Source organism: Cygnus atratus, chromosome 5 (assembly GCF_013377495.2).
Source record: "Cygnus atratus isolate AKBS03 ecotype Queensland, Australia chromosome 5, CAtr_DNAZoo_HiC_assembly, whole genome shotgun sequence".
Classification (NCBI taxonomy): domain Eukaryota; kingdom Metazoa; phylum Chordata; class Aves; order Anseriformes; family Anatidae; genus Cygnus; species Cygnus atratus.
The window spans coordinates 26424608-26444044 of record NC_066366.1 but is presented as its reverse complement, the minus strand read 5'-3'; the positions used below and the strand labels follow the sequence as shown (position 1 = coordinate 26444044).

At 36.5% G+C, this 19437-nt stretch overlaps 1 protein-coding gene across 1 annotated transcript in view; it reads left to right on the top strand.

The window, feature by feature from the left end:
* AVEN (apoptosis and caspase activation inhibitor) overlaps positions 1 to 19437 on the top strand; it is a 96282-nt gene that overhangs the window by 12009 nt on the left and 64836 nt on the right. The window contains exon 2 of the mRNA XM_035539718.2: positions 9854 to 10028. Coding sequence (XP_035395611.1) covers positions 9854 to 10028 — 175 coding nt within the window. The remainder of the gene's footprint in view (positions 1 to 9853; positions 10029 to 19437) is intronic.

The window sequence follows — 19437 nt, the reverse complement described above, 5'->3', positions numbered from 1 at the left end:
TTTGTGCTGGGAGTTCAGTGCCCTGACTTGCACAAGGAGAGCTGGTAACGGAGGGAGTTGGTGGCTGCTTTTCTGCACAGGTTGGCTGTGCTGCCACTGAAATCCTGCCTAGGTTATGAGGCAGGGATTGCAACCTTTAGAAGTCTGGAAGTGTATCCTTGGTGAATTACTTTTTTGCTCGTTTCCACTTTTCTTGCATCCCTATGTTCACTATGAGAATGGAAAGGAGGAAAACTGGGCTTTGGTGACTAGCCCATACATTTTTCCCATCATAGAAAACATAAGGGAAAAAAGAAGGTTTAGGTGTCTGTTCATCAAGTAGGTGGTTAGTACTGTCTGCATTTTTTCTGTTTTTAATGGTCTAAATAAATAAATTCATTTTAGTCTCAGAATTGGTCCATCAGACCATTCAGTTGGTCTCAGAAATGCTGTTTAAAACCCTGGGAGCTGAGAATAGTATCTTTTTTTAAGTACCATTGCCATAACATGTATTTTGTCTAGTGTGACTCAATTCTTTTTTTAATCAGTGTTATTCAATGCATACGTCCTGCTTGTTTGTTCAGTGACTTTTTTTTTTCATTCAGCTATATAGATATGCATTTCATTTGCATGTTAGGCAATCTGCTTTTTATCTTTAGCATCTTTTATATAATTTATTGTTCACTTATTTGCTATGTGGCTGTGTATTAGTCCTAAAAATTATTTGGTTTTGATACCCTTTTCTGGAAATATCTTCCAGAGAGGATATTTGTAACTGTAGAACTACTGCTTTGTTGCCACAGCTAGAAATGTATTAATGCAACCTAATTTAATAAAATGTGTCGTGGCTGGGTCTGCCAGTTTGTTGATAGAAGGGTAGTAGAAATCTGAGTTTTTTCAGTAGCACGAGGAATTACAATTAGAAAATAGCAATGTATTAGTAATGAAAGATGAAAAACTTAAGGACTATGCTACCGAAAGTGATGCAGACACGGTGAAAGAGGGAGGAAAGCAGAAAGCTTTACTTTTGAATTTCTTATGTACTGCCTTTTTAGGGTTTCAGATTACTAGAGTATCTCCTTGTACAGCATTAATTTTTATCGTGAATATTTTTGTGTTTGCAATATGCTGTTATTATGTGATAGTTGATCTGAAAAAGTGACAAATGTTGGGTGTTTTCATTTAAATTCAAGATAGAAAAATTTCTCACAGTGAACCAAACACCAGTACTTGTATATTGAACCTCTAAAATGATGCATTTCACACGCCTCACTGACTTTCTTAAAGAAGCAAGTGAGAAAGGGAACTAAAAATGAGTCACAAATGTTCTAAAGTTCACGTTGAAAGTTTTGCCAGTCAGTGTAAATATTTTTACATATTTTATATAAAAATATGTAAAATCAACAGAGAACATCCCTGTGCCCACGTGTATTTTGTGGAGCAGGAATAATAACAGGGAATCCACAAGTCTTTAATGGAAAGCAGAAAACAAAATTGGCTTTGGAAACCAAGTTTAACACTGCAAGAAATTAAAACACGGGATGTGGCTTATCAGTACAGTTGGCCAAACTAGCGGGTAAGTGCTGCCAGATAAGAAGGAAGGACCTGCTTTCCAGAGCCCATGTCTTATGGCAGGCTTCCAGCCTGTCTTTCCATTGTTTGTGCTTGTCAGAGTTGGCTGTGAACTGATACATGGACTTAAACTGGTGGAAGGCTAACACTAGAAATGAGAGAAAAAGCTATTGATTAATTTTCTGCCAGTTTAGTTGTACAATTTCAAACACTTCTGTTCTATTTGGTGTCTTTCAGATATTTGTCTTTAATGTTGTGCCAATTGAAAATAGAGCAGTGGGGGGTGAATATCGCCAGTTATTTTCATATTTTGAAATCCGTACAAAAATAATGTCTTAGACCTTATTTGCTTTTTTTTTTTTTTTTTTTTTAATGAAATAGAAGTGTTTAAAAGAACTCAGACTTTAAAAACTCTTACTGAGTGTTATCTGTGTTATCCAATGCGTTGAATGTAAAGGTTGGAAATAGTTATTTTGCTATTCAAACATAATACAAGTTTTGGAGAACTGTTTTCATTTTTAAGGTAGTATGGCTGCAGTCTTTCAAAAGTGTCATCTTTTTTTCTTTTGGCAAAAATTGATCCACTCAGACTTTGTCATATATTTTTTCCTTGAACTAGAAACCCTGAAGCTTCTTCAACATTTTGGTTTTGATCTTGGCAGAGTTGCTGAATTTGCATTGGTTTTGTTCTAAAACTATGTACATGTGGGGAGTGTTAAATACGCATTAGGCTTGCCTGAGTGTTCTCTAAACTTTACTCTTTTGGGTAGGCTCTGTTAGGATTATGAATTAACCTTTGTGTGTTAGGATCGAGACTGAATTTTTAATTTGTTCTGCAGATGGATGCTGTTTTGAGCATGCTTTTTACATAATTTCTCATACTTTTCTTTCATAGTTGATATGGTTACTGAAATACAAAGCTTATCAATATATACCAGTGTATAACACAGATGTTTATTGAGAGGCTGTCTTGCTCAGTGACTGATGAAGACTACCAAAGTAGGAATATCCTTCAAAAAGCCTGTTCTTGAACAGCTGCGATCGATATATACCCTCAATATACTTTGATCCTTTGATGTTACAGGATTCTTCGTGTGTGTTTTTTACATGTTTCTGCTGAAGCTCTTCATACAACTGCATTGGCAGTTTTAGAAGTGCTAGAACAAAACACAACGAAACACTAAGAAATGGGCATGCTATTGGAGTTTTTCAAGACCTGAATAGAAAAAGCCCCAGCCTGCATGGTCTGGTTTCAGTTTTGACCTTCCTTTGCGCAGGAGTTTGGGCAAGATGACCTCTTGTAGTCCCTTTCTCCTGGGACTAAGGGATGATTCTGTGGCATCAACACATAAGAATTGACTCCATTTGTAAATACAATCAATCTCCAGTGCAGCTCAGGATATTTTTATTTAGGAATGGCAGATTTGGTAAGAACAGATACCTTTTAGTAGAAATTCTCATTAGCCTATCCAAAATACTGAATATGATTTGTTTTTGGAATATGACATAAAACATTCACAAATGTATGCGATATATAAAAGCCCTGATTTTGGAAAATACAACCTGTATGTAGGAATAATCAGTAATCCAACTGAAAAAGCTAAAACCTTTGTGGTGATCTACTTGTTTTGTGAGGTTTACTTGAAACCTGTTGTTTCTTTCAAGACCGAGTCTCTTATTTTATGTTTATACTCGTATTTCTGGCTGAAGAAAAACATTCAGCTTTTTCAAGTTACTGTTAGTTTGAAAGTAACATAGCTGCCAAGTTTTGTGCAGGTCCATGTGACAATTTTATAGAAATTGCTTGATGTGTTTATGTAGTTGCCAGTAACTTTCATATAATCCTTTCCACTGAATTTAAGAAAAAATACAGTTGACTTTTCCATTGGTGGAGAAGTATGGGCTTGGCAAGTTTAGAAAATCAAAAGCCTCTTTATCTATAAACAGCAGCTGGACAAGCTTCCTCCAGGCTCTTTGCTCCCAGCATGGCTCAGCCACGGGGAAGGGAGGCGCAAGGACTTCCAGAGTTAACGGAGCTCCTTGATTCTCTACCGAGTTTCCCAATTAGTGCAGAATAAATGCTGCAGTTATAATGATACAGTTTTTATTTCCCCATCAAATATCCTTCAGTTTGGAGACTTAACTTGTATGAGTAGAGCTAAAGTTTAGCTGGTGGCTTTGTAGCCTGGAAAATCCAGCATCTAAGGAGCAAAATCTTGAATCGTGGTTTTCTAAATAAATATTTACTTGATGGGCTTTACCAAATTCCCAAGGCTACCAATGTTAAAGAATAGAGCTTTTGAGACCTTCTTGCTTGAACATAGGGTAGTAATTTTTCATTGCATGATTATTAAACGTATTAAATCTACAAATCAACAGTTTTCAAACCATGCCCTAAGAAGCCGCAGCACGAAACTGATGTGGTGTGACTTAGAGGAACCCGTAGCAGAGGTTGCTTCATTTTTCCCCTATAAACCGCGGATTGGAAGGACCAGGCCAGCTAATTGTGTGCTAATAGGTTATATTTCTGAGATAGCAGGGGAAAATAAATATAAAGATTTATGGGTTCTTTTCTAGCTCTTTGAAAGGGAAGATAGTCTACAATTTAAATTGGTAGTTTGAAACAAAATAACCAGACTGTTTGCCTGTGGGGCTTCTTTTTTGGCTCAGTGAGCCCGAGGGAGAGATTTAGCTCATAATAGACGCTGTTGTTCCAATTCACTGAGGCGTAAGATTTGTTCAAAATGTGGCTATGGCTTGTGGAAATATTAATAATGATCTGTGAAAAAGATGAAGTTGGACTAGTAGCCTCCTGGCACTTGATCATTTTGTAACTTCACCAAGTGCAAAGAATATTTTTAGAGGTGGTTTCTCTGGTGATGAGAAAACTCACTTGAAGTTTTTAAGCAGTTCCAATTATTTGCATGCTGTAGATAGTAAAAGCAAGTACTTTGAAGGAAAATAATTTGGTGGATAAGATTACTACATTTACTTTTACGTTGTTGTTTTGGTTAGACTGTTGTGACTATGGTGGCTATTAAAAACAACTCAGTATGGATATACCAGCTCACAGTTTTGGCCGATGTTGCTGAGTATTATTGCAAAATATTCTCTTCTGTCTCTGAAAGAAGCTATGGTTGAGATCACTGCATTGCAGAAAGCTTATTTTTCAGGAGAATTTTAGCGTCTTATCTTCCATTTGCTTTTCTAAAGTCTGGATTAAGAGCACTAAATAAGGATAGTTTGGGGGGTTGTATTACACTCTTCCTTCATACTGACCTGATTTTTATGTTGTTTTAAGTGGCTTCTGTCATTGTTCTAACTTGCCCTTTCTTCTCTGTACAGAAATTTATTGTTAATATTTCTAGGTAGACAGAACATTGTGGTGGCATTAAGGTTAAAAAAAAAAAGGCACTATTACAAAAATGAAATCTTTCTGAGGTTGTGTCATACTCTTATTGTCTTGAGTTAATTCCTGGTGCTGTCGTCTTGCTCCTGTTTCGTTATACCAGCAATAACTTTCAACAATATAATTAAAAGCAGATATGTCTTCACAAGAGCAGGTCAAGTCATTACAGTGTAACTGTAAGTCTTCCGTACTTGCACTTGTCTGGCTAGAGGAACCACTCAGTAGCTAACATCAGCCGAGCTACCGTACTTACACAATACACTAATACAAGCCTCTGCATACGGACTGTACTCTGTGAAATGATTTATAGTGTAAAGATTGTGAACCACTTTGTTGCTTAACTACATACGGTTTTTTGACCCTACGACTTACAAATTCCATCTGAGAGAATCTGACTGTTAAACATACTGCTTAAATTGGGTTGAAGGGGAGAGGAGACACTGTCTCTGCACAACGCTTTACTATTTTAAATATGTCAATTCCTGATACAGCTGGTAGTCTAGGCCAGATTCAATCCATAGGATACTCTCCTTTTGTCTTGGTAGTCCTTTACCCTGATGAAAAGAGAAATTGACATTGAGACAGATAAGCCTGAATGTCACTGGGACTTGGCCAGAGCCTTACAGCCATTTCCCAGAAGGGAAGAGGGAATCAAGACAGAAGTTCACTCAGGAAGTTGGCATAGGCTGTTGCTGTTTGTTGGGAAAAACCTCAAAACTGTGTTTTCAGATCTTTTGTAAAGAGACTCTGAGAGAGAACTGGGAGAAATGCTATAAAATAAGCAAGAAGGAAAAATGTAATGATGCCTGAAAGCTGTATAATGGCAAAGGGCAGTTGGCCCAACGAAAGGTGAACTGAGCACGTGTTGTTTCTATGTTCCTCCAAGCTACGGCAGAACATTGTAAGAACCAACAAAGATTAAATGTTTTAAACTTTCCTTACAAAGTCAACAGAACTGAATAGGAAGAGGGCTCTAAGCAACTCCCGTGGCTTCCTAAAGGTAATATGTAGAAAATCTTTTAGAAAGTTTTAGAAAGCCCTGACGGAAGCTCTGCCTTTTAATGCGCTGTCAGTTTTTTAAAAGGGCTGTGAGTTCAGCAGTTCCCTCTGAGTGTTTGTGTTTAACGTGCTTGGGCTGGCGGCACTCACGCTGAAGGGTGGCTGAGTAATTGAAGCAGGATATGGGAGGTCACTGCTGCACTTTCGCCACAGTGTACTTCAGCCTTGCTCTGATCCAAAACGCTTTGGGGTTCCAGGGAAGTGCCAAAGGCTGACCCCATGGGAAATGGCCTGTTCAGAATAATGTTTATTTCTTTTTGACACCTTCATTCCTGAAAGGTGTGCATCAACGTGTTCTCGCCTGTGAGAAAAGTCAAGCAGAAAGCCTGCTTTCCTGTTTTTTTCTTGGTACCGTATCTTCCCCAACCCCATACATAGGCAAAATAGTGTATAAAGGAGGGTGTACTAAAATATCCTTATGCTGTAGCAGAGACTGCAGGTTGGGGTCCTATGTGGTGTGCATTTTGTTTTCCTTCAGAAGGAAAGCAGAGTCATGGGCTCTAGTAAAAGATGAAAATACATCCTTGGCAAAAGGATCCTTCTACCAACACTCAGACAAAACAGTCAGAAGGTTTCCTGGTTTTGTCCAACTGGGCTTTTGCATACTGTCCCCACTTTCAAAATGTCAGTGAAATGTGCAAATGTTAATGCATATAATACTATCTGAAATAGAGGCACAGCAGACAAATATTGTACCTGCTGTGATATCATCGTGCATTGTAGCACTGAGCAATAATGTGTACATGTGATTCAAAACTGTTTAAAGGAATAAGTTTTTCTCCTTATCTGAGTAATACTGTTTTAAAGGTTATATTTGAGTTAGCTTCAAGAATTTGTCTCAGCTTGTATCATTTGTTATTTGAGAATGGGAAATGGGGAAGGTATTTTGTTTCATTATGTAAAGGATAGATGCCTGCTTTGTACTGATTAAGACTCATTTTAAGTAAGGTATGATGATAACAGTAGCGTATAGTCTAGCTGAATAGGCAGATAAGAGGAAAGCAATGAAGGATTATTATTTTTGTGTTTCTGAGGTTGTTACCTCAGAGGTTCTTACCTGGTAGCTGTCTCATGAGACAGTGGAAGCAAATCATTTTCTGAAGCTTCACTGATCAGCAATTTCTTTGTATGTCTTTTATAATCCATAATTATCATGGTGAAAATGCATCTTTAAGTTGTGTGAATGTTGAATACTCAAATGTGATGATTTGCAATTTTATCTTGTAGCAGGACAGTGCATTATGTAAAATTTTCCTTGAAATAATTATTGGAGATGTAAGGAGTAAGGAGGTTTGTATTTAAAGTTTACTCATTTCAAAAGTAAATCTCAGGGTAGTACTCGAGGAATTAGGCTGCACAGTGCCTGTTAACACTTACGAGAATTTGTGGCTCGTTTCTTAAAGTTCAAGTTAACATTTTACCTGCTAAGAAATGCAATTTACTTGAGGTGTGCTAATTAACATAGCTAATAACAGAATGCAAAAAAAAAAAAAAAAAAAAGTTAGTCCAGCAGTATTTCCTGCCTAAAAGGGAACATTTGAATACGTATTAATTTAATGGAATCTTGTTAAAATAAAATGGTGATAATCCTGTTTTGTTTTTGTTGATGTCTGAAAGGAGAGAATCCTTTAAACAGGTCTATAGTTAGTAATTAAATGTAGTACAATTGTTGTCTCAGGTGATCTGATCTTTTCTTAAAAATGAAGTACAACACAATTGTATCCTTGCTTTGACTCGTGAATTGTATCACATCCAAGTTATTTGGGGCACTGAATTCCATTAGGTTTTTCTGGATTATAGCAAAACATTCAATTTCTAGGAGAAAAAAAAAAAGAAATGAAAAAAGTTGATTCTTATCTTAATATAAGTGGATTTGGCCTTTGTTATGTGGAAACTATAGCTCTGGATCAGTCCCCCGTAATACAGAGCTGTGATTTCATCCCCTAATTCATGTGACCACCTGTTTGTTCATGACAACTATTTTAGTGTATTTATCTGATGGATAGAAAGAAAAAGAGATTTTATCTAAAAATTAAACAGAAGCAACAAGAGTGCACGCAATATTTTCCCTCTTGTCAGAGGGTTGATGTCTGGGGATATATTTGTATAATTATAATAGCTTTTAGTCTGTTCTTATGCTCTGATAATTTTCGCATTCCTTCATGCTATTCCTAACCAGTGACGCTGTTCCCAAAGTGATGAAAGAAGCTTGTTTTATCAATATAGGTGGATTGTTTTTCTTGAAGTCGTTATTCTACTTCTGATTTTGTTACTTGCATGTTATGCCAGTTTGTCCAATGTTTATACCAGTATGTAAAAAAAAAAAACAAAAAAACAAACAAACAAACAAAAAAAACCCAAAAAAAAACAACCAGCAACAAAAGCAGTATAGAGACACAGTAACTATTTAAGCCTTTGGAGATTTTAGTAATCTTTCTGCACAAGATGTTGTAGCTCTTCACTTACAAGTACATTTTTTAATATAAATAATTGCTCTTCACATTTATTTCAGGATTATGTTTCATTTAAACTGTCAAAGCCAAGGTGCTCCTTAAAGCAAGTGTCTGGTGGTGAGCTGTAAGCCCATTTTGGTTTACGGATATATAATGACTTACAGAAAGGTAGCTTGCCCTTAGCGTTGCTTTACACTGAGTGGAGACGGCTTTAAGCTTTACAGCAGTGTAGACAAGCTTAAATTTCACTGCCCTGGTCATGGAGAATGCACTTACTGTTGGGACAGCAAAATTAGTTAGGTTGTATGCCAGAGCACAGTGGTTTGTAAAAGGAGAGATGAAGTGAAGGAGAGAACAGAGAGGAGCTGTCAGTAGGAACGTTTGGGAGCAGGCACACTGGGAATCTCTTCTTTCTTGACTCCCCTACTCTACTTTTTCAGAGCTTTAGACCTCTGCAGAAGGTATCTCGTGCACAGGTTTTCCAGCTGCTCTCTGTTCTCCCCCTGCCGGCTGTGCACTCCTTCCACTGTGAAGCCAACCTCTCTGTCTGTAAAGTGGTGGTCGTTCCAGCTGGGCCCCAGGCTCTGTGAGAGGAGGGCTTTCGTGGCACAGGACTCAAGGGCAGGGAGAGCCTTCCACGGTTAAGTACTTGTGGCAAATGCGTGCTTTGCTTGAATCTGCAGCCGACTATGCTGCAACTTCTCCTTTCATCCCTAGCATGTTTTGAGCATTTGGGCTCGTAGTTTGACTGCCAACAATCTATTTAACTTTTCCACGTGTGTTTCAGTGAAATGGCTTTCATGAAGGAAATGAATTTGTTGAATTATTTCAGTAATTTTCCAATTAATATTAATTCAATATTACTTGAGTTAAGGCCTTGCTTAAAATGGAAATTCTTACAGAGATAACCCTATCCAGGTGTTTTTTCTGCAGTATTTGTTATGTTGTCTATATGTCTATAAATGTCTGTTTCGCTCTACAGACATCACTTCATTCAATTTTTATCTGTATCACTGCAACACTTGGACAGATATTGCAATTAAATTCTTAGTTCTGCTCCCCACACATTGCTTTCAGTGTCACAAAGGGAGCTGTTTGCCATGGGCTTCCAGAACAGGAGGGAAATCTGTGGAACTTGCATCAGTGTCACTGCTTGGCCCGTGTAAGAAGCTTCGCTGGGTACTTTTAATAATGGCATTACATACAGGTCAGAAAGATGGTAGCACCAGATCTAAAATTTGGACTGGGTGGCTACTTATCCAGGCTGATTTGTATTTCTGGGTTTGAATTCTGTGGCTGTTGTTTGTATCAGCAGCTGTGTAAATACTGAGATAAATGCTTTTGAGTTGTAATGGCTTCACTGTCTGTTAAAATGCTACAGGTAGAAGATGATGAAACTGAATCACGAGAGGAAGAAGAGATAGAAGTGAAAAGCTATTCAAGAAGAAAGATTTTTTCAAACTGGAACCGCTATGAGGATGCAGAAAAAGAGGGACAGAATGAATGTGGGGAATCGCAGAGAGGAACAGACTTCAGTGTTTTGCTTAGCTCAGCAGGTAAGCATTTTATACTCTGTATAGAGTTTTTTAGTTTTACAACTTGAAATATTCTGGCTCTTGTTCCTTGATGATGAAACAGGACCCTATAATACGGTTTCTACCTGCCTAAGTCTATTTAGGCGTCTTCAAAGTCTCCATGGGAGTAGCTTTGGGAGCCCATACAGGCTCCACTGAGCCATGGTAGCTGGGGAGTAAAACAGGGCTGCTGCATGTATAGCTTTGTCTTGAAACTATGGGTCTGAATACATGCAGCATTCAATTACTTTGAGCTTGTCCTTGCTGACAGTGAATTTCTTACTGATTTGAGTTGTTTGGTTGTTTCCCTGAAAACAAAAAAGGTTGCTGGTATGACTAAACACAACAAAGCAGTCAAGCAGCTGCTTGCTGTTGTTTGTTTTGACAAAGATTTGTAATCAGTGCTGTACAGATGTGTGCATGAATAGCAAGTGTTACTCTCCTTGATAGTAAAGATCAGTCGTCTTCCCTTTTTAAAATGAGATAAAATAGAAGAAAAGGGTGGAGGGCAGCCTGTGAGATATATATATATATATATATATATATATATGTGTGTGTGTGTGTATATGTATATATATATACATATATGTGTATATATATATGTGTGTATAAATAAAATATATATGTATATATAATAGCTATACACAAATGGTATGGACAGATGCACACAGATGCACGGTTACATAAAATTACTTTAGAAACTCTTAATGAGCCATTATGTTAGAATACTGTTCAGCAAAAAGCTACAGACAGTATTTTTTCGTTTTTTTGGTGCAACTTGGTAGCTCTGAAATCTCTCAGATCTGAATACTTGGATTTTTCAGCCACAGTTTACAGGCATAAGTTAGAAATTATCTGCAGTAAAGAAACATGGACCAGAGCTATCCTGTGTGCCAGAATCAATTTCAGAAGTTCAGTTTTGCATAAGCATTGCAAAACTGGGCCTAAATTGCTGATTTTAAGCATACGATCATGGCATGTATATTGACATCTCTGAATGGCATGTTGCATGGTAAACAGAATTGGAGTCAAGATTGTTTTATTGTCAGAGCGTCCTTATTATCCAAGGATTTCTATGTTGTTGAAAACTACAGTTTCAGCAAGTTTTAGTTATTTAAAAATGCTGTGTTTTACAGAATGGGAAAGGTTTGTTTGTAGACAATTAGACTCAGAAAAAATGAGGGCATTATGTTGCTGGTTTTATATCTGTTTAAAAGACCGAGTCGAATTTCTGAGTGCTAACCATCCCCTTAGCTGAGGTAATGATCTTAGCAGTTTTTTTTTGTCTGTCTGATAATATTTCTTGTATTTTTTTTATTCTGATTTTTCATTGTTTTGTTGCTTGTAATGCAAACTGAGTATGTCCAGTATGTCAGAATTTTCACTTGATATGTTTTAAATTATACCGATCGATAAATATTTGTCTTTTTTGTGTTCTTCGTGAGGTTAGGTAGGTATTCACTTACTGTGAATTAGTAAGTGTGAGTTTTTATCTCCTGAGAAAAAACAAGACTTTTTCATTCTTTGAAAAATGTTAGGATGGCATTGTTTAAAAGCTGTGCAACATTGAAAAACAAAATACGTTCTGATGTGCACTGTTTTAATCACTGGTGTGTCTGTCTTTCAGTAAAGATTTATGTCGATATCTACACTTTGCAAAACTATTTTTTTGCTTTATTTTTTCTAGTGGTTTTGACGGCTGTATTAGGCTAGATGCATTTAAAAAAATGTTTTAATCCTCATATTGCAGTGTGAAGTGAGATCTTTTCTAACATCTTTTACCATACATACATCTTGAAGAAAAAATGATTGTGACATAAATGTGCTAACTGGAAGAATATGAAGGCAAAGTAGCAGAAATTGTTATAGAAAACAGTTGCAGAAGTAGTTATGAAGAGAACAGTACATTGCATATTCTTATGTGGTTTTGAACAGGAGTGTGAGTTGAAAGAATGGTTACTGCTATTTGTTTATTCCTACTGTCTGAATGAGAATGGTTTCAGTTAATCTTTCAAATGAAATGTCATGTAATTTTGGTCTGGTATGAATTGTGTGAGTACTTAGCAGAGAAAATCTTTGGTTTTATTTGCTTTATTATACTTGCATTCAGATAATATCTGGGAAGGGAGTAGATCATGAATGTGGAAAATTCATTTTAAAACACTCTCTCCTCTTAAAATTAGAAATGTAGTTTTCACTTGCTAGTTAAAATGAGCTAGTGTAGGCAATGCTATGAAGGTAGGTAACATGAAGATATCAGTAGATGAACAAGGCTAGGCTTCACTGAAGCAGGAGGAGACGGTTTAACTGTTCTAAAATGAACACTTGTGGAAAAGAACATGAACCGACATTTTGTGATCAACTTAGTGTCATTCACAGTACATCTACATTGCCAGATCTGTGTGGTGTTCTTTATAACCAGACTATAAATCATGTTGAATAATACATGTTTTTTTCATTGTAACTGAGTGAATACTGCATGGTGGTGGTTTTTTTGGTTGGTTGGTTTGGTTTGGTTTTAAATCATAACTGGGTGACTTGCCTAATATACCTTGTGTGTGTATGTTCAAAGATGTTAAGCTGAGAGTGTAATTCCACTCCAGTTTTTACAAGTCCAATATCCTATGGCTCACTTCTCATCATTTTCAGATTCCACTAAAATTAGCTGATGTCAGGAGATAGGTTATTTAACCATTTTGACTTGTTTGCAGTATCTGGTGTAGCAATTCAAGTAAATTGTGAAACAAACTAATGGAACAAGTTGGTTCTTAGGATTTTTCATAGTTGATACTGACAGAAGGATAGGACAGCATTAGAACTTCTGACTGCTTGATACTGTATTTCTTCTATGACAGTGAATGTCAGTTTTTGCTTGTCAATTGTTAATTAAAAGGAGACCTGACCAAAAAATACGCTGAGTTAGGAAGGTGGCATGAGTTATTGTATTATGTGCTTAGATCTTTACCTTTTATATTGCATTACTGTAGATCTCTTTTCAGTTAGGAAACGAAAGATTGTCTTCCTTACTTATGGAGTTTAATAAGATTATCTAAATAGTACTTTTAATTCTCTGTGGTTATCTATTTTTTAATAGACTTACGTCTTCCATTAATTTAAATACCACACATCTTCTCCTTTGCTAATACAAAGATATTTCTATTGTATGTAACTTAAAATATGACTGCAGCCTTTATGGCAGAGCTGTAAAATACTTAGTTTATTATCAGGATTGTCTTCAGCCTTCGTGGTGTTCCTCCTGATATTTTTTTTGACTTAATAGTTTTGCATGTTAGTTAATTCAAACGGACTGTAAAACAGCATAGTTATAAAGCAGGATTGTCTCTTCTAAAAGTTATCTTTCAAGTCACATTTGTAGCCACTTGATTTATTTATCTATTTATTTTCTTGTGGAAGTGTTGTGGGCTCTTGTTTTTATGATACTGGTTTCTTTGGCTTGGAATGGAATCACGTGTACTTGTAGTGCTCTAAGAAGAAGCTTGCATCTCTGCTTTATTTGTAACTGACTTCTGTTAGGATATTGCTGTTTAGCATTCTGAAGTTGCACGGTGGATCCAATTCAATTGCACCAAGCAGTTAGGGGATTACTGGAGAGGGAATGGAATTAAAGTGCCATTTTTCATGAATGCAAAAGCTTAGCAGGGTCTTGCACCAGTACACAACTACGTAATTACTGTAGCCGGTTAAGAATTCTTTGGCACACAGTCTGACTAAAAACCTGTTCTCCTACAGAACATTTAGGTTCCACAGTATTGAAAGCAAGGTCTTACAGAGATTGTTGTTCTTTAAGACACAACTTAGATTTATTCCCAGAAAATGTCGTATTAATTGAATGAGATAGTTTGGAATTACACATTGATGGTGACAGAATTAGTGCTAGTAGACAAACTTAAATGAAGGAAATCCTGATGTCCAAGGAGTTAAAATTCAAAGCTTGATATTTCTTTAATATTTTTATAAACATGCTTCTGTGTGGAATTTTCTAGTTTAAGTGAAGAAAAAATGGCAGCAAAATGAGAACACAAATACTGTGTGATATAGATGTCATGTTGATAATTAGCAGGATTGGAGCTTTTAAAATCTATTATATGAACATTCCAGATGCTTGAATTAAGTAACTGTGAGCTGTAGGTTGTTATGCTGTATTTTTATCAGAAGTGGAGGAAAATGGGAGATTTTTTTCAGAAGGGGGATCATTCTGTGGTTGCAGACATTTGCCAAGTATGATAATCTTTGGGGGATTTTGTTTTACTTTTTAAAATAATTTTTAAGCCACACACTTTTTCAAGTTTTTGCTTATACTTCTAGTTTGTTCCTGCCTCAGGCCAGTCCCCGGTGCAGCACTGATTCTGTTCAAGTGTTTAGGCTCAAGGAATTCCAGACTATCTCTGTCTGCACCTTGTGCCCCTGCCTTCAGCCTTTGCCCACCTACTAATTCTTCTCACTCTCACTTAATTCTGTTGATTTTTCTTACTGTCTTTGTTTCTGATTCCACGTGGTGGATCTCTTCTCAGTCTTTTGTTGTGAGCCAGTTTCCTTCCATACATGTTCACTAAATTCCAGCTCTGTCAAATATACTCCACTCCTAGTGATCCCCAGTTCTGAGTTGTCTTGTCTGGGATTCATCACTTGCTTTCATTTTTCTCTCATCCACCACCACATCTTCATATGTTCCTTGTAGTTTCTTTCCGTGCTAGTCAAATCCCAGTTTATTCTTTCCAGTTCTAGTGTCTGCTTAAAGCTGTGTTCTCTGCCTTCACTCCAGACATTCTGACAGAATACCCTAAATCCTATTCAGTTACCCAATAACGTGAAGTTACAGACCACTGCGTTCAACTGTGATAGAGATACTAGCGTGGTGGGGTGGAAGTATGCGGGCTGACACTTCTTGTTTGGTGCTGCACCAAATGCCTGTTAAAGGCAGACTGCTCTTATAGGGAAAATTTGGCTCTTCTCCTATAACCAAAGGTTAGAGGAAACCCAATTTGTTTGCCTTGCGTACTGGGATGACGTACAGAAGGTCACTGAGGATGGGCTCTTTGGTGACTAGATGTTGAGCTCCAGCAGATTTTGCCACTTTGTATGTACAAACTGAAATCTAGAAGCTTGTAGCTTGACTAGGTCAGGTCTCATTTTTCACAGAACGAGCAAATTGTACATCCCTAATACAAAAAGATTGTCCAGCAGGATTTCAAGGTGCTGACTCGAGCCAGAGCCAGAAAAACGCTTACAATTTTTCAAAGGAAGAGCTTACAAGGGCTTTTTTTACCCCAGGTTTGTTCATGGCAGAAGAACGTTCCAGCCATTCTCTCTCTCTCTCTTTTTTTTTTTTTTTTTTTAATAGTGGTGGTGAGAAGAGAGGAAAAATTACCTGAAGCAGACCATTGTCATGGAAAATCTCATACTGAATAGTTCGAAAGCAACTGAAAATGGTCTTAAGCAAGAATTATCAAAGCCAGGTGGCTTTGATAACAGCTGATGTCATTAGCCACACAGAGCTACTTTGTTGGGGCTTACACCATTTGTGTGTGAAGTAGAATGATGCTTTAGTTCATGAATCTTTTTACTTCCCTTTTTTAGTGTTCTCTCTCTCTCTGCTTTTCTATATACAATGTTAACTTACACAAACTTTTCTGTATTGCTTTTGATGCCTAGCTGAGGTAAACTACAAGTCCATTGTGAAGCCTTTAGGGAATGTCTTGAATCAATTTAGGAAAAATGCTGTTGAAGCGTAAAGAACAAGAGAAGTGGAAATGATAGGATAACCTTACTTTGCTAGAAGAATCTTGCTATGTTTGAAGAGCTGTCCTCATTTTTTAACTGATGAGGGTTAAGTGCCCCAAAGTAGGTTTAAGTCATTCATTAGTTTTTATGGTTGTTAATGGCTGCTTTAGGTTTAAAAATAAGATTCTAAAATCGCATTACAGAGACTTGATCACTTTTCTTTAAAGGTGGTAGACATTACCAGTACAGCAACCAAAAGTGGCCAACATGAATACCTCAGTAATAATGTGTTGAGTTGCAGAGTTGCAAGATGTGATGATTATCTAGATGAAAAAAATAAATTTTGGACATGAATTCTAACCCCCCCCCCCCCCCCCCTTTTTTTTTTTGGTTCTGATTACCTTTAAGGGTAAGGAAGGCAAATGCTGTATAGTTCAGGCAAAACTGGCAGAATGTTTTTGATATTGTATGAATAAATATAATTTCAGAAGCTACTTAGCACTTGGATACTATAAGAAATGGGGAGTAAAACTCACGAGCAGTTACTGGAGCATAGTAGAAAGTATAGAAAGTAAGTATAGGAATTCTGAATTTGCAGTTACTTTCCATTCTCTAAAATACTGTTCTGTCTTTGTAAGCTCTTGTTTTTGGGCCTCTGTTTAATTTTGATAAGTCTATTGCAATATATTTCTGCATGTTTGTCACCTTCACTGAGCTGAACAGATAAGCTTGTGGAACAAAGCTTATGTTAAAAAATAGGTTTCCCTACAACTTTTTTATCCTAGGTATATACTGACTGATTTGGAAAAAACTGTAGTGTATAGAGTAAGTTAGTTTTCTTATTTTCTGTGCTAATTCTGCTCAGACAAAAAGAATAGAAATAGCAGGGCATGGTTCTGATGCTAAAAAGGAATCCTTTCAGTTTTAAAATTCCAAAGAATAGTTGAAAATCAGTTCTCTTTACAGAACTGCCTTACTCATTGTTGGTTTGGGTTATTGTTGTATATATCAGGGCTCCCATTTTCTGTTGGTATTTGATTACCAAGTTGTACTATTTTTTGTTTCGTGTGTGTGCTCTGTGAAATTATTTGTGTCCATGTATCTCCATATAACTTCATTTCCTGCAAGTCTTCCATTTTTTCTACTGTTTTTTACTTGAGCATTTTTACTCATTGATCAGCAGATCTTCATAAGGAAGAATTAAATGGGAAATTTCTGATATTTTGTACAAGTGTTGTAAGTGAATAAATATTTGTTGTTTTTTGTAGGACTTCGGCAGAACAAGAATTACAACTTGCTATAACTTTCTTTAAGAAATATGTTTGTTATTGATGTAATTCTTAGAGATTAAAAGAGAAAAGACTCCTCTTGCCCCCAGTTCTTCTTCCGATGAAGCAGACAGAGATAGGCAATAGATGCATCAGCATACAGAGATTTAAACCTTTCCTAATAACAAAGAAGAGATTTTTAGAAAAGGTACAAACATCCTTGTTCTGTATGTTGCTATGCTCATAGCCCTCCTATGGGATATAACTGAACAAATGCACAAAATCCTGCAACTGCTCCATAATCCTGTTGTCAGATTGCATCTCTATTTCTTGTACAACTGAGATACCTAGCCTAGGGAACAATTGTTGTTAATCAGCTCTGAGAACATTGTCTCTGTGCTAAAAATAATGAAAAGTTATTTAAAATTACTTTTCACATGTTTTTATGACCACATGTGGAACAGATGTATTTAGCTAGTGTATCATATTTGGTCAAAAATGTAATAGATCCAAAACTTCACGTCCTTGCTGTTCACCAGGTGGCATGAGCTCTGTGTAGAACACGAAGGTAGGTTCAATTATTATTTATCAACATCTTTAAGATAGTACCAGGCGACTGATCTTGACAGAAAGTTTCACTGATGTGAAACCAGTTAGTACTACCAGTTAAGGACTGGTAGTAGGACACTTGACACTAGTGTATGTACTCCTGAAATAAACAGTTCTAGGCACGTGCTTTACGTGCATCCTCCTCATGTTGTTTTCTTTTGCTCCCTTGCTCCATAAACATTCCCAGAACTTCCCTGATGTGCTTTCTTCTCCTGTTTGTTGTCCCCTTCCAGCACGTCAGAACTTTCCTTTTTGGTGGTCATGTCATAGATACAAATTCACATCTTTGGACACTCTTTATGCAGTGATCTTACTTCTACCTGCAAAGCTTTTAGTTGTGACAGCTGTGCCCTGGGCAGCCTACAACTTCGGCCTTGTTGTTAAGCCTGAGAGATACTGCTATTTTATGTACCTGTAAATAGGCAGAAATCTGAAATTGAGAAAAACGCAACCTCCCCCTTTCTGCCCTTGCCAAAATAGCTTTCCCAACCAGAAGAAAAACCCTCCGAGATAAAGATTTCCAGTAAAATCATAGGACTTGGCATCAGTGTAAGCTGGTTATCCATCTGCTCAGTGCTTCTTCTCGAACTGTTCCTAACATTACAGAAATTCATTTTTTGTTCTAATCAGACAAGCTGTCCTTCTTTTTTTGTCTGAACTAAAAATAGGAAGTGCAAGATTTTAAGTATTAATTATATTTTCTTGATAAAAGTATTTTCTTGTAATGGATAATCTGTCCTTACGCATATATGTTTTCATAGCTGCACTCCCCCACCCAGCTGTGTGTGTATATACATATATATGTATATATGTAAAACCAGAACTATATAATTGACATATAATATAATTCTATGTCTTGAGTACATGGAAATGTAGAATAACTATTTTTGTTTCAATATTCTGATATCTCAGAACTATTTGGGTGTACTTATTGTCTGTGATAGTACTGCAAAACTAATAGTAAGTGATAGAAGAAAAACTGAAAGGTATCAATGTTTTGGAGATTTTTTTGGTATGCTTTATGATTTAGAATTGAATCAGAGTAACATTGACAGATTAAAGGTAAATTTTGTTCCCATTAAAATCAACGTGGCAAGCTTTTTCTCATTCTTCTAATTTTTCACACTTTGATTGCACTCACTTATTTCTTCAGATCCTTATTTCTGGATTTTAAAAGTTTTCTGACCAACATCCTTCTTAAATATTTTGCCTTAATCTTTTGCTGCTAGTATATATTGACGATATTTCCAGTGAATTGAATTTATGTATGTTTTGCTTATGAAATCAAAAATCAATATGTTTAAATGTGTAACAGTTTATCTTTATTTCTGTCTTGCTGTTTTTGTGTCCACTGCTTGAAACTGGAGGTTTTACAGTGTGATCAAAATGTCTATGCAGACAATTCACTGTCTCTTGTTTAATTATGTCCTTTCTTTTTGTAATACCCCTAAAACCCAGTCTGTCCTGACTAGAGGCCTCATGTTGCTCATTATGGTTTCTGTAGCATGATCATCTCCGACTTTTCTTGCCAGTGAAATTTTCTAACAAAAAACCCAATTACTCTGACTCTCAGACAGTATGTTTAGTATTCCTGTCTTAATTTTTCAAAATTCAGTAAATTATTGCCACTACATTCCAGTTCTCCTTCTCTTACTTCTACTGATATTTTTACTTACTTTCTGCCTTCCCTTCTTCCTTTGAAATTTCCTTTTACTCCATGAACTTTGTGATTTTCTGTGTTGCCATGTATTACTTTCAATTTTTTTCATCGC